The sequence below is a fragment of the Saimiri boliviensis genome, chromosome 7, assembly GCF_048565385.1.
Source record: "Saimiri boliviensis isolate mSaiBol1 chromosome 7, mSaiBol1.pri, whole genome shotgun sequence".
NCBI classification, from domain to species: Eukaryota; Metazoa; Chordata; class Mammalia; order Primates; family Cebidae; genus Saimiri; species Saimiri boliviensis.
The window spans coordinates 23,231,010-23,252,865 of record NC_133455.1 but is presented as its reverse complement, the minus strand read 5'-3'; the positions used below and the strand labels follow the sequence as shown (position 1 = coordinate 23,252,865).

Below are 21,856 nucleotides of genomic sequence, written 5' to 3'. Positions count from 1 at the left end.
AAATTGAAGACTGCATTCTATAATTCTTGATAGTTGATTTGGAATCTAACTACAGCTCAAATACCACTGCATCATAAAGGATCAAGTGAAAGACTGGAAGTTTAGCATGCTGGTTCATGATTCTAGCCTGCCTCAACTTTGTCAAGCTGAGCTTATATGTGTTTGGAATGTATTCATCTGTAAAATAAAATGACGTAGGCCGGGCACAGTGGCTCACACCTGTAATCCCAGCACTTTGGAAAGCGAAGGTGGGAGGATCATCTGAGGTCAGCAGTTCAAGACCAGCCTGACCAACACGGTGAAACCCTATCCCTACTAAAAATATATAAAATTAGCCAGGTATGGTGGGGGGCACCTATAATCCAAACTACTCCAGAGGCTGAGGCAGGAGAATAGCTTGAACTCAGGAGGCAGAGGTTGCAGTGACCTGAGATCACGCCATTGTACTCTAGCCTGGGTGACAAGAGCAAAACTCCATCTCAAAAAATTAATAAAATTAAATAAATAAAATGAGATAAATCTTTAAAGGGATTAAATGTTTTTTTTTTTTTTTTTTTTTGAGATGGAGTTTCGCTCTTGTTACCCAGGCTGGAGTGCAATGGCACGATCTCGGCTCACCACAACCTCTGCCTCCTGGGTTCAAGCAATCCTCCTGCCTCAGCCTCCTGAGTAGCTGGGATTACAGGCACACGCCACCATGCCCAGCTAATTTTTTGTATTTTTAGTAGAGACGGGGTTTCACCATGTTGACCAGGATGGTCTCGATCTCTCGACCTTGTGATCCACCCGCCTCGGCCTCCCAAAGTGCTGGGATTACAGGCTTGAGCCACCGTGCCCGGCCAGGATTAAATGTTAACATACACAATTTAGCTACCCAACAAGGAATCATACCCAACCAAAAAATCTCAGAGAGAAGTAGTAAGAATGTAGGTCTCTTACCTTGCATAATCAACAGGAGTTTTCCCACTAGAATCCTGTGTGCCTGGGTCTGCTCCATATACTGCCAATAATTCAGCCTGTAAAATCTGCCCTGCCTTGGAGGCAACATGGAGTGGGGTGTTTCCTTTTTCCTAAGAATCATAAATAAAAAGTAGACAAAAGAGCACATTAAATAAACTAAAGGCTACACAAACACAACTCACTTAGTTTCAACATCTGAAGCAATTCATGATTTCTTACAGGATGAAAGAAGTTGGCTTGTGCTCCTAAAGATAACAGTCTCAAACAGGTTTCAAGATTCCCTGTTCTCACGCTTGAATGGAGTTGCTGAAAAACACACAAACAAAAAAGAAATCGTGGTTAGAGACATAAAGAATGATGTCCTAGGGCAGCTGACAGACCATTTTAATATACATTACATCAGTAACACATAATTATTTGTCTCAGTAAAGTGCATGGACTAGTCTCTCCTTTGCCAGTCACAACCGTCCCTGGACTCTAAGGTGGGGTCAGGCCACTTTACTGATAAGGAAACTAGGGCTGTGAAGCCTGACCTGCCCAAATGCATGACTTGTCTAAGAAGTGGCAAAACCAGAACCTGAGTGAGAGGCAGGACTGTGTGAAGAGGTGACTGTGTGTGGCTCTGACGTCTGATAGACCTTAATTTCAAACTATACCCACTTCAAGCTGTGTGACCTTGAGAAAGTTCTTTAAATAATCTGAACCTCGGCCAGGCATGGTGGCTCAAGCCTGTAATCCCAGCACTTTGGGAGGCCGAGGCGGGTGGATCACGAGGTCAAGAGATCGAGACCAACGTGGTCAACATGGTGAAACCCCGTCTCTACTAAAAATACAAAACATTAGCTGGGCATGGTGGCGCGTGCCTGTGATCCCAGCTACTCAGGAGGCTGAGGCAGGAGAATTGCCTGAACCCGGAAGGCAGAGGTTGTGGTGAGCCGAGATCGCGCCATTGCACTCCAGCCTGGGTAACGAGCGAAACTCTGCCTCAAAAAAAAAAAAATAATAATAATCTGAACCTCACTTTCCTCATCTCAAAAATGTCAACAATGGTAGGATGCAGTGCTCATGCCTGTAATCCTAGCACTTTGCAGGGTCAAGGTGGAAGGAACACTTGAGCCCAGGGGTTTGAGACTAGCCTGGGGAGCATAGCAAGACCCTGGCTCTAGAAAAAATAGAAAAATTAGTTGGGTGTGGTGGCACACACTTGCAGTCCCAGCAACTAGGGAGGCTGAGGTGGGAGGATGACCTGATCCTGGGAAGTGGAGGCTGCAGTGAGCTATGATCATGCCACTGTACTCTAGCCTGGGTGACAGAGCAACACCCTGTCTCAAAAAAAAATTTTTTTTAAATAAAAGGTGGTATTTTTCTTTTTTTTTTTGACGGGGTTTCGCTCTTGTTACCCAGGCTGGAGTGCAATGGCGCGATCTCGGCTCACTGCAACCTCCGCCTCCTGGGTTCAGGCAATTCTCCTGCCTCAGCCTCCTGAGTAGCTGGGATTACAGGCACGTACCACCATGCCCAGCTAGTTTTTTTTGTATTTTTTAGTAGAGACGGGGTTTCACCATGTTGACCAAGATGGTCTCGATCTCTTGACCTTGTGATCCACCCGCCTCGGCCTCCCAAAGTGCTGGGATTACAGGCTTGAGCCACCGCGCCCGGCCGGTGTTTTTCTTTTTTAAAAAAGAAAGGGTCTGGCTTGCTTTGTTATCCAGGCTGGAATGCAGTGGAACAATCATGGCTTACTATAGTCTCAGTATCATGGGCTCAAGCAATCCTCCCACCTCAGCCTCCTGAACAGCTAGAACTACAGGCGCCAGCCACCATGTCCTGCTAATTTTTTATTTTTCAATACAGGTAAGGTCTCACTATGCTGCCCAGGCTGGTCTTGAACTTAGGAGCTTAAGTAATCCTCCCAACTTGGCCTCCCAAAGTGTTGGGATTACAGGCATGCGCTACTAGGCCCAGCCCTATTTACAGGGTTATAAGGAATTAGTGATATAATAAAGTGCTCAAAGAATACAAATGCTGTAATAGTAACAGTTATTATTAGTAGTAGTTACTGTAATTAGGGCTTTAGGACTTCAAATTCTACACTATGTAAGCTATAGGATCCTGCCTTATACCATACCCTCTCTACCACATTATTCTTGGCCTGTATAATATACTTTAATAAAGTCTTTCAGGGTGGGAAAAGGTCTGTGATATACTGAATTCTGTATTACTGCAGAAAATCTCTTAAACATTCAGAAGATGAGCCGCCTTCCTTCAAATCTAACCTAGAATTGTCCAAGATGCAGTAACCCTTATCACAGGAATGAAGAAATCTACTCTAACATCTATTTCTAAGTTTTGTTTACTTTTTAAAATAGTTTTGGTTTTTTAAACACAGGGTCTCATTATGTTGCCCTGGCAGGACTGAACTCCTGGGCTCAAGCAACCCTCCCACCTCAGCTTCCCAAGTAGCTACTGCTACAGGCATGTGCCACTGTGCCTGAGTAATTCTTAAAACTTTGTTAAGAAAAAAAAAAAACCTAATACATACCAAGTCTCATTAATCAATGGAAGTAATAAGTATATGCATTTTTACACAAAATGTCAAATTCTAAATTCTTTAGCCAGATTCTGCTGGAGATTAAAAAAGAAAAAACAAAGGCCAGATGCAGTGGCTCATGTCTGTAATCCCAGCATTTTGGGAGGCCAAGGCAGGCATATCGCTTGAGACCAAGAATTTGAGATCAGTCTGGACAACATGGTAAAACCCCATCTGTACAAAAAAATACAAAAATTAGCCTGGCTTGGTGACACATATCTGTGATCCCAGCCACTTGAGAGGCTGAGATGAGAGAATCATTTGAGTCTGGAGAGGTTGAGGCTGCAGTCAGCCATAATTGTGCCACTACACTCCAGCCTGGGCAACAGAGTGAGATCCTGTCTCAAACAAAACAAAGCAAAACAAACCCCTTAAAAAGTAATTTAAAAAATTTTCTTTTCTTTGATACAAAGTCTCACTCTGTCTTTCAGGCTGGAGTGCTGTGGTGTGGCTCACTGCAACCTCCATCTCCCTAGCTCAAGAGAGTCACAGCTGAATTCTACCAAAGAAGAACTAACATCCTACTGAAATTATTTCAAACAATCAAAGAGGAGGGGCTCCTCCCTAACTCATTCTGTGAAGCCAGCATCAGCCTGATACCAAAATCTGGCAGACATACAACAAAAAAGGACAACTTCAGGCCAAAATCCATGATGAACACAAATTAAAAAAAAAAAAAAAAACAAACAACTCTCAACAAAGTATTAGCAAACAGAATCTAGCAGCACATCAAAAGTTAACCTAGGCCGGGCGCGGTGGCTCAAGCCTGTAATCCCAGCACTTTGGGAGGCCGAGGCGGGTGGATCACGAGGTCAAGAGATCGAGACCAACCTGGTCAACATGGTGAAACCCCGTCTCTACTGAAAATACAAAAAATTAGCTGGACGTGGTGGCGCGTGCCTGTAATCCCAGCTACTCAGAAGGCTGAGGCAAGAGAATTGCCTGAACCCAGGAGGCAGAGGTTGTGGTGAGCCGAGATCGCGCCATTGCACTCCAGCCTGGGTAACAAGAGCGAAACTCCGTCTCAAAAAAAAAAAAAAAAAAAAAAAAGTTAATCTACCATGATTAAGTAGGCTTTTTTTTTTGCTGACATTCAAGGCTGGCTCAACATATACAAATCAATAAATGTGATTTACCCCATAAACAGAAGCAAAAGCAAAAACCACATGATCATCTCAATAGATGCAGAAAAAGTTTTCTTTTCATTTTTTGAGACAAGTTCTTGCTCTGTTGCGCAGGCTGGAGTGCAGTGTTGTAATCTCAGCTCACTGCAACCTCTGCCTCCTGGGCTCAAGCCATCCTCCCACCCCAGCCTCCCAGGTAGCTACAGGTGCGTGTTACCATGCCTGGCTAATATTTGTATTTTTTGTAGAGATGGGGTTTCACCATGTTGCCCAGGCTGGTCTTGAACTCCTGAGCTCAAGTGAGCTGCCTGCCTCAGTCTCCCAAGGTGCCGGGATTACAGGGGTGAGCCCCTGCACCTGGCCAAAAAGTAGTAATAAAAAAATCTGAAGAGTAAATCCTCATGCTCTGTGTGAGTAAGCATTTAACCAAGGCAATCCTTTGAAAATAAATATGCACATTTCTTATAGCATCTCTTAAAAACATGCAAAGGCCCACGGAAAGACAACCACCCCACTCATTTTATAAGTATGATAAACCATTCTGTGTACTATAGCTTTGAGTCATACATTGCTTTCTGAAGATCATACCCACTGTTCAACCTGGAAAACTGAAGAAGTAAGCCCTCTTTCTTGAATACTTTTTCTAGTCCTTATTAGAAAGAAACAATTGTCCTATAAACTTTCTTGTCTCTTCTAGAAACAACTCTGAGATGGTTCCTGTTTCAAAGTTAATCAAACAAAAAACTTACCAAAATATAATTTAAAAGCCATATTGGAAAAACACAAATAGCTTTCCAGAGACTTACTTTTCTTCTTTGCCCTTTACCTCCACTACATGAATGGCTGCCAGCTGAATTCAGAGTAAAGATAAACCAATTGAAAAAAAGCTATTAATTACTTAATGTGCAGAAATTTTGTTTTCCTTTATTTAAAAACTTTTTCAGCCTGGGCAACATAGCAAGAACCCGTTTCTATGAAAAATAAAAAATATTAGCTGGGTGTGGTAATGTGCCTGTAGTTCTAGCTACTTGGGAGGCTGAGGCGGGAGGACGGCTTGAGCCTGGGTGGTTGAGGCTGCAGTGAACACGATCGTACCACTGCACTCCAGCATGGGCAAGAGAGCAAGACCTGTCTCACAACAAAAACAACAAAAAAACCACAACCAAATCTTTTGCCCCCCCAAATAAAACAGTATGCTGCCTCGGCCAGCTCTTTTAGGGATTTTGAAAGGTGCGACCCACCTTGCTAAGATCTTTGGCAGTTACACTATCGTCATCCCGGCAGGGCAAGCGATGGACAAATGCTAACATCTGATACTTGGCTCTGATGAATTCTGCTTTATTGGGACTGGTTCAAAAACAAAAAAGAAAACAGTTCACTAGTTCAGATACGACAATCCCCATTCTTTGTAATGTAAAAAGAGGAGGAAGTGACCCACATCCCCCACTGATAATAAAATGAACAATGTTCAAGGAAGCTTAAGCAAGGTTTAAGACCTGAGGTCTGAAAACATGCATTACTCATTATAATGGCTGGGACTGCAGAGTACCTACCTGCTTTCTATAGTGGCTCTCTTTTCTAACTGCCTAACTAACCGAGCAACTTTGGGAGAAAGCAGCATTTTAGTCCCATTTTATAGGTGAGGCAACAGGCAGACAGGTGCCCAGACCTAGATTTCTGGTCTGACTGCCTCTTATTTGAGCATAAGTTTAAATCTGATTACATTTACAGCCTCCAAGCCATGGTTTCCAACTGAGGAAGCCACTTATTCCTGCTGGGTAGCCATGCTAAACAGATGGTCCTGCCCCGCCCCATTCTGCATTTCTAATAGCAAAGAGCCTGATGCAGAACTGGGGTAACCCCCTCCTGTGCTGACTTTGTGAAGGCTGACCAAAAATAGCTGCACTCCTTTCAGTGGGCCCCATTTGTTATGAAGAAATAAAAGTATTTATAAACATTCCACTCACTGTACTTTATCCTGTGGATTAGCTTTACGTCTTCCACTCATAATAGACGCGGGGTCCAGCAAAGAATGCTCCCATATAGAGTTAGCACCATTATTATACAAGGTCTCAACCATCTAAAATCAAGCAGGATGATATAAGACTTTAATTTCTTTCCACAAATATTCAATGGGGATCAGTGACTGAAGAGGGTAAACAAAGCCCTACTATAAACACTGTGTTAGGAATATCATTCATATCAGTTTACTGATTTGAGAATGAGAAAGATGATCAATCTGTACGCAGGATTCAGGTTTGACCAGTAGGATAGTTAAGTACCTAAAGAAGTGTGTCTGGAAAAGAAAAAAGTATTTCTGAATTGTTCTAATACAGTATGAAAGAAAAGTACTTTGACATGTTAGAGCAGGGTCTCCCAAACCTAATTAAACACTATTTTCAAGATTCTTAACAACCCATGTACTGTCTGTACTATTCACTTAATATTTATCTTTAAAGCCACTTACTTTTAAAAACAACAACGGTTTGATGTGCTAGTTATAGTTTGCCTATACATAGTAAAACAAGGCAACCATTAAAAAAACATGTATTACCTACATCTGTCTTGCATACCACTGGTGGTTCCACACTTGGGAAATTGTTGCTTTAGGGTCAACTCTGGCATTCCAAACTACTCATCTCTGGACTTATACTGAGATTCAGTAATACAATCTGGCTTTGTAAACACAGATCAGAAAGCAGTAATAGCCCCTTTCACATGAGCCTGAGCTCTTAGAAACTTCTAGGCAAAAGTTAGTAATAAAGCATATCTCCCAGTTTCATTTCAAGGCATGACTCCTAAAACAGCCCCATCTGCTTTTTTACAGCAGTGTAGTTATTTTCACATCGGAGATCCAAACTCACTTATTTTGGCTCCTTGGGTTACACAGGCAAGTTTAAGGGATATGTACAGCTGTCATAGATTCAGTGCCATGTTTTAATCAAGATAAATGAAGGCAAAACATACATTTAACCTTGAGTTCCAAGAGAAACTTGAAGAATGTGTACTCCAAAATAGAAGTAAAGGTGACGTGACACTGGACTCCAAATATAACAGCCCATTTAACAGGGTATTTGACATCCAATAAAAACATGTTAATTTAATTTAGTCTCTCGGACTAGTAACAAGAACTTCAAGAACACTTAAAATGTTTCAGAAATTTCTGAGGAATCCCAGCCCATGCTGTTAACAAAGCAGAAAAGCATATTTAAAAAATATTAGCAGGTATTCAGGAATAAGTACATTAAAGAAAAGTTTCTCAGGCAGTAGCTTTCAGAAACATTAATTATCATGCACAGAAAAGATGGACTACTTAAAAACAGTTTCTTGGCCGTGCATGGTGGCTCTCGCCTGTAATCTCAGCACTTTGAGAGGCTGAGGTGGGCAGATCACTTGAGTTCAAAAGTTCCAGACCAGCCTGACCAACATGGTGAAACCCCACCTCTACTAAAAATACAAAAAATTAGCTGGGCATGGTGGTGCACACCTGTAATTCCAGCTACTTAAGAGCCTGAGGCAGGAGAATTGCTTGTACCCAGGAGGCGGAGGTTGCAGTGAACTGAGATTGCACCACTGCACTCCAGCCTGTACGACAAAGTGAGACTCTGCCTAAAAAAAAAAAAAAAAAAAAAAAATTCTGGTGACAGTCTAGAAAGTCAACAGTGCAACATTGCCAAGGTATTTTAATGACTATCCATCTATCTACCTATAATTGAGGTGTCTGGACAAGATTTATGTCAGGTAGGAAGAAAAGTCTTAAATGATGAATTCAATACAGATAATATTTATAAACAGCATTGATGGGCATGGCATCTCTATTCAATTATGAAACAGTTTTGTCTTACGGAAGAAGTATACCAGGAGAAATTTTAGTTGTTAGCAAGATGAGTCCTACCAACCGTCAGGAGAATTCTTCTTATCCTTTACCTGAAGCAGTGTTGGAGGCCATGGTGTGTGTTTCAGATGCCTCACTTGGGAGATATGGCGCCCTAGACTCCGATGGACACTGCAGCACTCATCACATATAAATGTTCCCCTATTTACTGATGCCCAGGAAGGATCTGGAAAGAGAGTGAAATCTCAGTGGCAGGAATACCAGCGGGTTGCTATACTGCCAGATGGCGAAAGACGACTGAGGTGTGGTTTGTCAGAAAAAGGAGCCATTTTTGTTTCAGTATGCTCTTCAATGCATTGAGCTCGTGATCTTGTTGGATGTTACGACCTACCTTGCCTGATTAAGTACAATATTAATTGAGACTAAAAACGTGAGTGGGAGCCGAGGGTAAGCAGTTATTTTCTTACTGATTCAGGGCCACAGTTTGTAACCCTAATGTGTATCTAGCATTTCAGATGCATGCTCTTTCATTCAAACTAACAAAAGCAAATTGAGAGGGTACAGATGAATGATTTCGGATCCATCTCCATAAACACCAAGATAATACAATTTTTCTTTTTTGAGACTGAGTCTCATTCTGTAACCCAGGCTGGAGTATAGTGGCACGATCTTGGCTCACTACAACTTCTGCCTTCCAGGTTCAAGTGATTCTCCTGCCTCAGCCTCCCCAGTAGCTGGGATTACAGGTGTGCACCACCATGCTTGGCTAATTTTTGTATTTTTAGCAGAGATGGGGATTCATGGCCAGGTTGGTCTTGAACTCCTGACCCCAGGTGATCTGTCCACTTTGGCCTCCCAAAGTGCTGGGATTATAGGCGTGAGACACTGTGCCTGGCCAAGATAATATAATTTCGACAGTGAATTATGCAGATAGTATTTTATGCAGTAAATGGTGTAAAGACTGCTGTCCTAATTCACTGCTACGAATCAACATGCCAATATGCTTAGCAGAAAGCTGCAAGTTACAGAATCATAAAATCACTCAGCTGCTACGATTCTGAGGACAGGGAAACGTGGCTTCTTCCACTAGGAAATGTTCTATGATATCCATTAATTGCTTCTTGTGTGGTGTTTTGTTTTGTTTTTGAGAAACAGTCTCGCTCTGTCCCTAGGCTGGAGTGCGGTGGCACAATTTTGGCTCACTATAACCTCCACCTCCCGGGTTCAAGAGATTATCCTGCCTCAGCCTCCTGAGTAGCTGGAATTACATGTGTGTGCCACCAGCCCAGCTAATTTTTGTTATTTTTAGTAGAGACAGGGTTTCACCATGTTGGCCAGGCTGGTCTCAAACTCCTGACCTCAGGTGATCTGCTGCCTCAGCCTCCCAAAGTGCTGGGATTATAGGCGGGAGCCACCGTGCCCAGCCAATTAATTGTTTTATATAAACTACCAAATCCAATCCTGCAACTGATTTGAAAAAAAAGAAGCTGCAATAACACCAGCTTCACAGAGGCAAAGATGTAAAATAGAAATGAGTAATATTTTTGGTGTGTGTATAACACTTTTTCCCTTTAAAATCATCGAGCTTCATTAGATGTCTCTTGAAACAAGGAATAATTTCATACTTGGCAAGCAGGATGGATCTGGGTAAGTAAACTGAATACTTAGAAACCTCAAATAAAGAAAGACCTACATTTCATCACACTCATAATGGGGTGACAATAGGTGCCACTTAAGCTGCCTGGTCTAAGGGTTACATTTTAAAATTCTTCAATGTCCACAAAAATCTCTAAAATGCATATATACCATCTTTACCATTTTTTAGGAGTTTTTTGAAACTCTTTCAAACCATATAATGAAAAGTTATATGCTTTCAATCAAAGATGAATCCTGGGAGTCAGTGAGTGTGGTGCTTAAGAGGGCTGGCTCCAGAGACAAACAGTTCAAGGTTTGAACCCCAACTCTGCCACTTCTCACAAAATGATCTCAGACAAGTTACTTCTTTGAGTGTTCTCACCATGGATCAAATAAGAATAATAACATATCTCAGGAGAGTAAGGATATAGAGAGTAAATGAAGTACTTCACACATAGTAAAGTTCTCAGTAATGTTAGCTGTTTTATCTTTTCTAAATTATTTTCTCAGTATTCAGATATTTTTTAGAGTCCACAAAATTCATGATCACTGGAAAAAGTTTTTGATGGGAAATACTTAAAACATTGAACATTTCATGTGACCACTATATTACTGTAGTGAAAATCTCCATGAACTTTTCAGGTAATTGAACTCAGAGTGTGATGTCTTTGAAAGGAACTAGATTCAATAAAAAATAAAACAAGAATATTTAAGAAGATGTGATCATGGTTAAACATTTGCCATAAAGCAGAATCAAGATAATTCAACGAAGTATAACTGTCACTATTACTATATCATCCTAAAAAACAGAGATTGGAAATACCCAGATGAAAGAGCTCAATAAAAACACATAACAGGCCAGGCGCGGTGGCTCACACCTGTAATCCCAGCACTTTGGAAGGCCAAGGCAGGTGGATCACGAGGTCAGGAGTTTGAGACCAGTCTGGCCAACATGGTGAACCTGTATTCTCTACTAAAAATACAAATATTAGTGGGGCGTGGTGGTGCACACCTGTAATCACAGCTACTCAGGAGGCTGAGGCAGGAGAATCGCTTGAACCTGAAAGGCAGAGGTTGCAGTGAGCTGAAATTGCACCACTGCACTCCAGCCTGGACAAGAGCAAAACTCTGACTCCCAAAAAAAAAAAAAAAAAAGATGCATAACAACACTGCTTTCCGAAGTATAGTACTAACATTAATGACAAAAAAAAAAAAAAAAAAAAAAAAAGACTGTTTTGAAGCACAGCTTTGGTTTTCACTTATCATTCAGAGGATTTGCAGTATTCCTGAGGAAATTAAACAAGTAAAGACAGCAAGAATTTAACACATATTAATTAAGACAGGTATTCGAGTAACCACTTTAGCATCCTGGATCAGAATCCCATGGAAAGAATATTAGAATGTTAACATAGTAAAATAAAATTATGTTTGTATGATAAGATTGGGTAAAACCCTCTAAGTTCATCTGGAGGCTTTATGCCAGGGCTCCAGGGACACCACAAATGCACTTCAAAAATGTTTGTGACTCCCCCAGACAAATCTTACATAAATTCTGTGTGAATGAGAAAGTTCACATGCATTTTAGGGGAGAAGGCCTTATCATTCATCAGAATCTAAGAGAGGTTTCCAACCCTCTAGGTAATTCTCTCAGTAGGGCTTTGCAGAAAAGGCAGTACAAATTCCTAACTGCTCAATTTCACAGAGCATTTCAAGGTAGCCTAATTATATTCAAAACAGGAAGGAAGTGACTCAAGTCTCTGCAGAGTAGGCATATGAGACAACAACTAAAGCGATACAATGGAAGAAAAATATTCTGAAATGCACAAAATGCTGCAAAAGTATATTTAGGGTGGCAATGGAGAAACAACTTTGCTTTTACCCATACCCCATCAAGAAGCAAACAAATATGCATTCCAAGAGGAAGTTACAAGCTAGACACACGTGAATTAAACACATCAAAGTTCAACTGAAAATAAGCAAGAAAATAAGGAAGTGGAACAAATAACATTTTTAGAAAAAACGACGGAGTTTGTATAACTCACACTAACTTGGTTTAGAAAATACTTCTTGAACTCCTCCACACCCCCTCCCCATCTTCAAAGGAAATTGGTAACAGCACCTGCACTTTACGGGCCATAAGATAACCACGCAACGTTTAAGTTATCACAGTTCTATTCAAAATCAGTCTCCACTTCCAAATAACAAGCTGAAGATCAGAACAGTTGCAAAGCCAGTGGTGTTCAATGATTTAATTAAGATTGTTTACTGGACACTATTGTGCCAAGAAAGCCAAGCTATCTTCAAATTACTCAAAGCCAATACATCCACGCACCTAAAATTGCACGTAATAATCTATTCAGAGACTTGTCAATTCACTTGCAATTGCTAAGACACATTTGATCTCTACATGTGAATATTATGTATAAACAGTTATACATCATTATGAAGGAATGGTTTTAGCGTTTCAATGCTCCTATATTGCTGGTGATTTTGTGTTTGTTTCCGTTGTAATTAACGTATGATTTATACAGCCAATTCCAGTTTTAAGGGACTGCAAGGGTTCTACGGTAAACAACATAATACCAAAAAGAAAAGCTTCAGATGATGTGATCCTACGGGTATTCATTGACTCTTCCTCACCACTGAGAGTGACACTCCCGATTATCCTCATCGAAAAAATGAGGAAATCAAACCAAGTCACCAAGTGAAGTCAACAGCCCAAGGTCACCCAGAAGCAAAATCTAGTTTGAACCCAGGCCGTTCAGATCCTCAAACTTGAGGCAAGCACTGCCTCTTAAGTGCTGGTTGTGTTTGCAAGCCCCAGATCTCCTGGCGCTTCTCCCAAGCGGAGTAGCTGTCAGGATGTCAGGAGCGGGGAAATCATCTATGGGGACTCTCTGGCGAGTCTAAGGGAGTGTCGCCCTTCCCGGGCAGGGCCCCCAGGCGGAAAGAGGGTCTAGTGTGCGAGGTGACACCTGCAGCTCTGGAGGCTGCAGCCGGGAGGACGCTCGCATTTTACTTCTGTAATTGGCTTTCCTGTGGATTGCCCAAGCCCCTTCCTGTTCGGGGAGCAGCTCTGGCCCCCGTCACCTCCCCAGTTGGCACGGGACAAGGGAACCGGAGGGAACGAGAAGGAAAGGAGGGCCGCGAGGGACCGGGAGGGCGGCGGCCCGCCAGGCTCTGACAGGCCCGGGACGGGTCCCGCCCCAAGGCCGCCCCGGGACCCGTTCGTTGCGACCCCAGCCGCGGGCTGCGGACGCCTGGCGGCGGGATGCCGCCTGACCTGAGGGGGCGGCCCCGGGGTAGGGGTCCCGGCCAGGAAAGCAGAGGGGAGCGGGCCCGGCCGGTGCGACTCACCCGGCCCGCTGCAGTCAGCGCACACCTCGCTGCTCCGGAGCCGTTTCGACATGGCTCGCGCTTTCCACCTGCCGGGAACTAGAGGCCCCGGGACAGCAAAGGCGGCGGCGGCGGCGCTTCCGCTCTAACGGGTCCCAGCGGCGGCAGGGCAGCTGGCGGCGGCGCCTCTCCCCTCAGCGCCTTGAAGCCTTGGCACAGCACGCACGCGCGGGGAGGAGCCCTTCTGCGACTGTCAGGTCATGTGACCGGAAAGGGCACACTGCCTTGTCGCCATCTTGAGTGAGGGCAGTAGACTGCCCTAGCATCATCTGTCCGACCTTTAAATATTGAATTTGGGTCTCCCTCTCTGGCAGAGATTCCCCTCGTCCCGACTGATTAATACCAGCGGAAGCAGCAATATCTTGTGATGAGAACCCTGGAGCCACAACCTTCCTGAGGAAATCAGCGGTCAAGTTCATTCATTCATTCCTTTATTCAACAAATATTTATCAAGCACTTACCATGTTTTATACATTGTCCCAGCCACTAGAGAAACAGCAGTGAGCAAAGACTGAATTTCCAGTCCTTATGAAGCTTGTATTTTACTGAGGTAGCTAAAGTAAACTAAGAATATATTATATGATTCCAGCGTGGGCGCTGTGGCTCACTCCTGTAATCTCAGCAGTTTGGAAGGCCGAGGCAGGCAGATCGTTTGAGGCCAAGAGTTCGAGACCAGCCTGGGCAAAAGGGTGAAAATACAGAAATACAAAAATTAGCCGGGTGTGGTGGCGCATGCCTGTAATCCCAGCTACTCCAGAGGCTGAGGCATGAGAATTGCTTGAGTCTGGGAGGCCAAGGTTGCAGTGACCAGAAATTACATCACTGCATTCCAGCCTGGGTGACAGAGCGAGACTGTCTCAAAAACAGCAGCAGCAACAACGACAACAACAACCAAAAAAAAAAAAACCCAAAACAATAACAAGAAAGAATATGTTAGATGATTCCTTCTTTGGGTTTCAGTTTTAACCTCATCTTCAAAATGAAGATAATGTGTTGTTTACTTCTAGTCACGACTCGTTTTTGTATGGCTTGCTATTTAAAAATGATATTTACATTTTTAAAGGGTTAGGAGATAAAAATGAAGGAGAGAGGAAAAGAAAGAAAAAGAGGAAGAAGAATATGCAACAAAACTTGTATGTGACCAGCAAAGTTAAACATTCATTCTGGCTAAGGACAGATGGAATAAATTATGGAAAAAATGTGATATACCTGCTCAATAGTAATCCCTCATTATGGAGCTAATAGTAGCTCCCATGATTACGGATATTGCTATTATTTTCTAATTACTGTTTTTCTTCATATGCTAGGAATTTGAGAATAAGAATAGCTAACCTGGGGTAATTTACAGAATGGTATGAGATAAACACAATGAAATGAAGTGAATCAGTGTGAAGGAGAAAAGAGATGTGACCCTAATACCAATGATTACTTATTGTCAGTCTTACATATAAATACAACTATGATCTCCTTTCAGCAAATATTGGATACCTGTTGTGAGTCAGGTACTATTTTAGTTTTAGTTACCCTGGTAAGCAAAACAGATGTGGTTCCCGTCATTGTGGGGTTTTCTGATTAATGAGATAGGGAGATGTTCAATAAACGAGATGATAAAGAAGAAGACTAAGTTGCAAAAGTCTGATAAAATGAAAAGTGCTGGTAGAGGCCTCAGAAGCACTAGTCTTGAGTCCATCTCTCCAGTTTGCTAAATGTGTGATGTAGGAATAATCACAGAATTCCCATGCATTCCATAGTTAAGAGTCTCCGGGTGCCATACTGGGGATCCTGCATCCTGTTTTGATTTAACAACTCACAAATCTTCTGGGCTCCACATCTGTGGAGAATGGATTAGGCTGGGATTCTTGAACAGCTGTTGTTGCAGGCAACGGAAGAGCTGGATGTGCATACACTCAGAAGGCAGAGGGAATGTTTTCACAATGCATTAAATAGCTTCACCCAGCTAAGTGGTCTAGTTGTAGACAGCTGAGCTGAAGAAGCAGCAGAAAGTGCAAGCCCACAAGTAGCTAGCTGTAAGTTGATTTGGTTCCATTGAGTCAAGGAGGCATAGTGCCCGAAACTCAAAGGATAAACTTCGTATTCGCAGAGTGTGGTCAAATATGGGTGTTATTTATCAGTCTTTTCAGCCATAACCTTAAATCCAAAAAGCTAACTTAAAAATGATGTTCATACATGGACTAAATCACCACCATAGTTAGCCATCGAATCATAGCCTGGTTTGGAGTTTAAATAGAACAGCGGTTCTCAACTGAGGACGATTTTTCTCCCCGAGGGGACATTTGACAATATCTGGATAGACATGTTTTGGGGGGTGCTCCTGGCATTAAGTGGGGAGAAAGACCAGGGAAATTGCTCAGCATCCTGCAAAGGACCGGACAACCCCCACACAAAAACTGCCCAGTTCAAAATGTGCCGAGGTTGAGAAATCATGAAGTAGAAATATCCCCTTCTATGCAAATACTATATTTGAAGCCACTTCGCCAAGGTTTAGAGATCCTCCTTCAAAAATTGTCTGGTGTTGCCCACTTCCAAAATGGCTTCTGATCCATCGTGGAAGCATCTGCCCTGCTCCAAAAAGGATTCAAGGGTGTCAGCAGCTGGAATGGTTTGGTCCAGGCCTCAGTTGTCACCCCTGGCTGCAGAGCAAATGGAAGAGGCCCAGTTGTGGACTGAACCACATGGGGCCACTGGAACAGGGGAAAGAAGCTGGGGATAGACAGACCAAACCTTCCTCGTGGAGATCTTCAGCCAAGAGAATTAACCGCAGCTCTGCTCTGTGGGCTGCAGTGAGTTTCCTGGTGTGAGCTGGAGGTGGGTGAAATGGCGCGGACCCCGGACCCGGTGCCCGAGGTCGCCTCCCCCCGCTGCGGCATGCGGTGGTTCGCTCTCCACACTTCCCTGTTTGGGGCAGTTTGGTCCGCAGAAGTCGGTCCGCGAGCTGTCAGCGCGGGCGGGAACGCCGCGGGGCGCGGGGTGGGCGCGGCCGACCGGGTCCCAGAGCCGGCCCGCGACCCCGAACCTCCCGCGCGCCCCGCACCCGACCCGCTCAGCCGGCCAGCCGTGTAACGCGCCCTTGGCTCGCTCACTCACCGGCCGCAGGGCAGGCGGGCGGGCGCCTGAGACCCCGCTGGGGCCGAGACTTGGGGCGGGCGGGCGGCGAGGGCCCGATTACGGCCTCCTCGCCATGTCCTCGGCCTGCGACGCCGGCGACCACTACCCCCTGCACCTCCTAGTCTGGAACAACGACTACCGGCAGCTCGAGAAGGAGCTGCAGGGCCAGGTGAGGGGCGGGGTGGGGGTCCGTCTCCCGGAGGGGATTGCGGGAAATCGGGCGGGGTTGTTTCGCCTCCCTGAGCGCATTTTCAACCCTCTGTCCCCGGGATCCCCATGCCCTTTCCACTTTGCAGGTGTGGGACAGTCCTAATAATAGGACACGTATCGAGTACTTACCGTACCCCGGGCTTTTTGTACATCTTCGCTCTTTCACCTTTCCAGTAACGCTGGGGGGTCGTTACTCTTACTTTCCCACTGGACAGAGAAGGAAACTGAGGCTCTCAGAGGCTACGTGCCTTGTGCGAGGCCACCCCGCTGATAAATGCCAAGTCGGGATTTTAACTCGGGCCGTCTGGCTCCGGAATGCACCGTCTTAACCATTTTTAGGTTTTGCTGCCTCAAAGACGTAGAAATAGCACACCCTCCTTGTTGTAAGGAAGGGCTTGGTTGGTTTTGGAAGCCAAGTTCTAACTCGCCCTGTGACCTTGGGCAAGGCATTTTCCCTCTCTGGCTCACGTTAACTTAGCTGTAGAATGAGGATGTGGGTGCTGGGGCAAAACCCAACACTCAACTGTGTTGATAGGTCTGGGGTGAGGTCCAGGTGCCGCATTTTAACAAACTCCCCAGGGAGGCTGATACCTAGCAAAGTTTGAGAATCACTGTTTCTCAGGCTCCTTAAAATCCTTCCTGTTCTAAAGTGCTTTGATGCTTTAATCCAGGCGTCCCCAAACTTTTTACACAGGGGGTCAGTTCACTGTCCCTCAGACCGCTGGAGGGCCGCCACATACTGTGCTCCTCTCACTGACCACCAATGAAAGAGGTGCCCCTCCCTGAAGTGCGGCGGGGGGGCCGGATAAATGGCCTCAGGGGGCCGCATGCGGCCCATGGGCCCGAGTTTGGGGAGCCTGCTTTAATCTTTTCATAATTGCCATCTCTTTAAGGCAGTGGTGCTCTCAGTTGGAGGTGATTTTGCACCCCCAACCCCGATTCCCCCGGGGACATTTGGCAATGTACGGGGACATTTTTGGTTGTTGCAAGTGGGAAGTGGGTGCTACTGGTAGTGTGTAGAGGCCAGTAATGCTGCTAAACATCCTGCAATGGCCAAGACAGCCTCCCACAACTAAGACTTATCTGGCCCCCAAAGTCAGTGGCATCTCTGTTGAAAAACGGTGCCTTTTTTTGTTTTTGTTTTTTGTTTGTTTTTTCTTCTTTTTTTGAGACAGTTTCACTCCTGTTGACCAGGCTGGAGTGCGGTGGTGTGATCTTCGCTAACTGCAACCTCTGCCTCCTGGGTTCAAGTGATTCTCCCACCTCAACCTCCCAAGTAGCTGGGATTACAGGCGTGTGCCACCACGCCCGGCTAATTTGTATTTTTAGTAGAGACAGGGTTTCTCCATGTTGGTCAGGCTGGTCTCAAACTCCAGACCTCAGGTGATCCTCCCGCCTCTGCCTCCCAAAGTGCTGGGATTACAGGCGTGAGTCGCTGTACCCTGCCCAAATCCTGTATTCTTAACCCCTACTTTAGTTCTTTCAGTAAATATGACTTCATTTCAGGATTATGGAAAATAAATAAGGAAGATAATGGACCTGAAAGTACAGGCATATAGTAAATGGAAACAATATTATTTACCAGTAGCTGCTGTTATTCTAATCATCATTTGTAAACCTGGGGATTGAGCTTCTTTTCTGTATACAAGGAACATGTATTGATTGCATAATTAAAAACAAAAAGTTCTTAAGGCCAGGCGTGGTGGCTCATGCCTGTAATCCCAGCACTTTGGGAGGCTGACGTGGGTGGATCACAAGGTCAAGAGTTTGAGATCAGACTGACCAACATGGTGAAACTCTGTTTCTACTAAAAATACAAAAATTAGCTGAGTGTGGTGGCACATACCTGTAATCCCAAGCTACTTAAGAGGCTGAGGCAGGATAATTGCTTGAACCAGGGAGGCAGAGGTTGCAGTGAGCTGAGATCGTATCACTGCACTCCAACCTGGGCGACAGAGCAAGACTCCATCTCAAAAAACAAACAAAAACTCCTCGAAAATTATTATCACCCCAGCAGTAAAGTGGCTGTTTCCCTTGACGTTTTGTTTGCTGGTGAGTTTCTGCTGTCGGTTTCTTCATTCCTCCTAACCCTGAGTGAGACTTGCAGCATGTACTGATAGCTGTAAGAATTTTTTTCCAGGTTTTTTGTTCCTGTTCCAGGAACAGCTACACAAGAAAGAATCAAGTTTATCCAGATGAAGAGGATAAGCACATGTTTTGAGTGTGTGTGAGCCAGCCCTTATCCCACTGTCAGTGTCACTAATAGTGGGCAGTTGTGTAACTTTGCCAACTACGAGATTGTTTCAGGCCTTCATCTGATCAACAGAGACATTTAATAAAGTGCCTCTTAACCCACCAGCTTATTAATATTCAGTGGGGCCTTGAAGTTGGTTGTTGAAGTTGAAACTATTTATGTTTCTAGTTATATCATTTGCCACTTAGCTAAAGAAGTCTGCTAAACCTCTTTGGCCTTTTTACTGATGCTGAGACATGAACACTTAAGAGGTCAGATGCAAAGGTGAGTCAGTGTACCTTAGAGAGGGTTGGAAAACCTGGGTTGGGTGAGATGGAGGATGGCAGATGAGGCCTGACTCTAGAGCCAGGCTCCTGGTTAGGAAGCCAGCGGTTGAAAAGCACAGCATCTAGGTAAGAGGAGAACATTCCTGGGGTTCTCACTGCAGCCCCGGGTAGGCTAGGTGAGGCCTCTGGGCAGATTTAAGTCGCTGAGCCATGGGCTAGGCATCCAAGATGAATAGCCTAGAGCCTGCTCCCTGCATACGCCCCGTTGGTCATCAAGGGCTCAGGGTCACCTTAGGAAACTGGCCTCTGGATTCCTATTCCCACCAACTGAGGGTGGTGGCCACACAGAAGACCAGGACCGTCTGAGATTGAAGAGGAGCAAGGGCCTTTGACTGTGTTGAGAGAGAGGAAGGCTAGCCAGCAGCCTCTTGCTGGAGGCTCCCTAGAAGTGAGAGTGATAGTTTATGAAGCACTTCCTGTATGCCAGGTACCAAGGCACAGGGAAGCTGATAATTCACCTGAGGCTAGTGAGGAAGCTGGAAGGGGCACCCGGTTGTCTGGTTCTGCAGCCTGGCCTCAGAGCTCGGCAAGAGGACGGGAAAATGGTAAAGAAGGCTTTTGATTGAGGAGGCTGAGGCAGGGCAGCTGATTGAGGACAGGAGTTCAAGACCAGCCTGGCCAACATGGTAAGACCCCATCTCCTTAAAAAGATTTTTTTTGGCTGGACACAGTGACTCATGCCTGTAATCCCAGCACTTTGGGAGGCCGAGATGGGCAGATCACGAGGGTCAGGAGGTTTGAGACCTGCATAGCTAACATACTAAAAATACAAAAAATTGGCTGGGCACAGTGGCTCACGCCTGTAATCCCAGCAATTTGGGAGGCTGAGAGGGGTGTATCACAAGGTCAGGTGTTTGAGACCAGCCTGGCCAACATAGTGAAACCCTGTCTCTACTGAAAATGCAAAAAATTAGCCGGCCGTGGTGGCGGCAGCACCTATAATCCCAGCTACTCGGTAGGCTGAGGCAGGAGAATCGCTTGAACCTGGGAGGCGAAGGTTGCAGTGAGCCAAGATCACACCACTGCACTCCAGCCTGGGTGACAGTGCAAGACTCCATCTCAAAAAAAAAAAAAAAAAAAAAAAAAAAAAAGCAAAAAATTAGCTGGACTTGGTGGCAGGTGCCTGTAATCCCAGCTACTCCGGAAACTGAGGCAGGAGAATCGCTTGAACCTGAGGAGGCAGAGGGTGCAGTGAGCTGAAATCATGCCGTTGCACTTCAGCCCAGGCGACAGTGTGAGACTCCAACTCAAAAAAAAATTTTTTTTTAAGGGTTTTGAGCAAGAAAAGTGGATGGGCTGAAATGAGCAAGTAGGAAGGAAATTCCTAGTTAAAAGGGGATGGATTTTTATTTGGTTATAGCTCCTGGCTAAAGAAATTTAAAAACCTAAATGATCAACTTCGAAAGTGAATTCCAGCTAAATTCTGAAAGTCCTTGGTTTCTGAGCTGATATTATTAGTTGAAAATTCTAAGCCCCACTATTAACTGTAATGAAATTTGAACAAATCCCTTTTTTAGGAAGAAAGTGACAGCTTATATGAAACTACATAGTGTGGGCGTATGATAAAACAGATAACTCTTCTCAGTGCTTACTGTGGTGTCAAGCACTGTGCTAAGTTAAAGCCTTTCCCCCCTTGTAAGAACTGTAAGGTAGGTGTATTTTAATTGTTCCATTTTACAAGCAAGCAAACTGAAGCTCAGGAGAAATTAAGCAACTTGTCAAACAGTAGATGATAGATTAGTTTTATGTATTATAAATAAATACACACTGATTTTTTTCACAACATCTTTATTGAGATATAGTTCACTTATATAATTTACATTTAAAGGTTATTATTCAGTGGTTTTTAGTATATTTGCTGAGTTGTGCAGCTATCACTACTGTCAAATTTCAGAATGTTTTTTTCTTTTTTTTTTTTTTTTTGAGACAGGGTTTCACTCTGTTGCCTAGGCTGGCACGATCACAGCTCACTGCAGCCTTCACCTTCTGGGCTTAAGCGATCCTCCCACCTGAGCCTCCCAAACAGCTAGGACTACAGGCAAGGACCACCTCACTTGGCTAATTTTTAAAGATTTTTTGTTGGGGAAAATGTGTCCCTGTGTTGCCCAGACTCATCTCAAACTCCTGGGCTCAAGCAGTCCTCCTGCCTTGGACTGCCAAAGTACTGAGATTACAACAAGTGTGAGCCACTGCACCCAGCCTGTAACGTTTTCATCACCCAAAAAAGAAATCTCCATACCCCATACAAAGTCACTCCTCATTTCTTCCCAACCCCTCCAGCCCCAGGCAACCTGCTAGCCTACTTCCTGTCTTTAGATTCGCCTATTCTGGACATTTAATAGAATCATTTGTTCTTTCACTTAGCGTAGTGTTTTGGAGGTTCATCCATGCTGTGGCATG

General features: G+C 44.4%; 2 protein-coding genes across 14 annotated transcripts in view; one reads left to right on the top strand and one right to left on the bottom strand.

Moving 5' to 3' along the window:
* GIT2 (GIT ArfGAP 2) overlaps positions 1-13,697 on the bottom strand; it is a 71,296-nt gene extending 57,599 nt beyond the window's left edge. For 9 of the 11 annotated variants that reach the window (XM_039471796.2, XM_039471800.2, XM_074402260.1 and 6 more), the window contains exons 1-6: positions 13,502-13,697; positions 8,602-8,735; positions 6,642-6,754; positions 5,916-6,021; positions 1,180-1,266; positions 940-1,070 (exon numbers count right to left, since the gene is read on the bottom strand). In XM_039471796.2, coding sequence (XP_039327730.1) covers positions 940-1,070; positions 1,180-1,266; positions 5,916-6,021; positions 6,642-6,754; positions 8,602-8,735; positions 13,502-13,553 — 623 coding nt within the window. In that variant the 5' untranslated portion in view covers positions 13,554-13,697. The remainder of the gene's footprint in view (positions 1-939; positions 1,071-1,179; positions 1,267-5,915; positions 6,022-6,641; positions 6,755-8,601; positions 8,736-13,501) is intronic. The other 2 variants (XM_039471797.2, XM_039471803.2) reach the window with 1 other exon arrangement.
* Positions 13,698-16,268: 2,571 nt separating this feature from the next.
* The window catches only part of ANKRD13A (ankyrin repeat domain 13A), a 42,104-nt gene continuing 36,516 nt past the window's right edge, over positions 16,269-21,856 (top strand). Inside the window, exon 1 of one of the 3 annotated variants that reach the window (XM_074402258.1) lies at positions 16,269-16,366. Coding sequence is in view for 2 of the 3 variants with exons in the window: in XM_039471982.2 (XP_039327916.2) it covers positions 16,740-16,835 (96 nt within the window). In the remaining variant the exon portion in view is untranslated. Of the gene's footprint in view, positions 16,367-16,467; positions 16,836-21,856 lie in introns of those variants that run through there. The other 2 variants (XM_039471982.2, XM_039471983.2) reach the window with 2 other exon arrangements.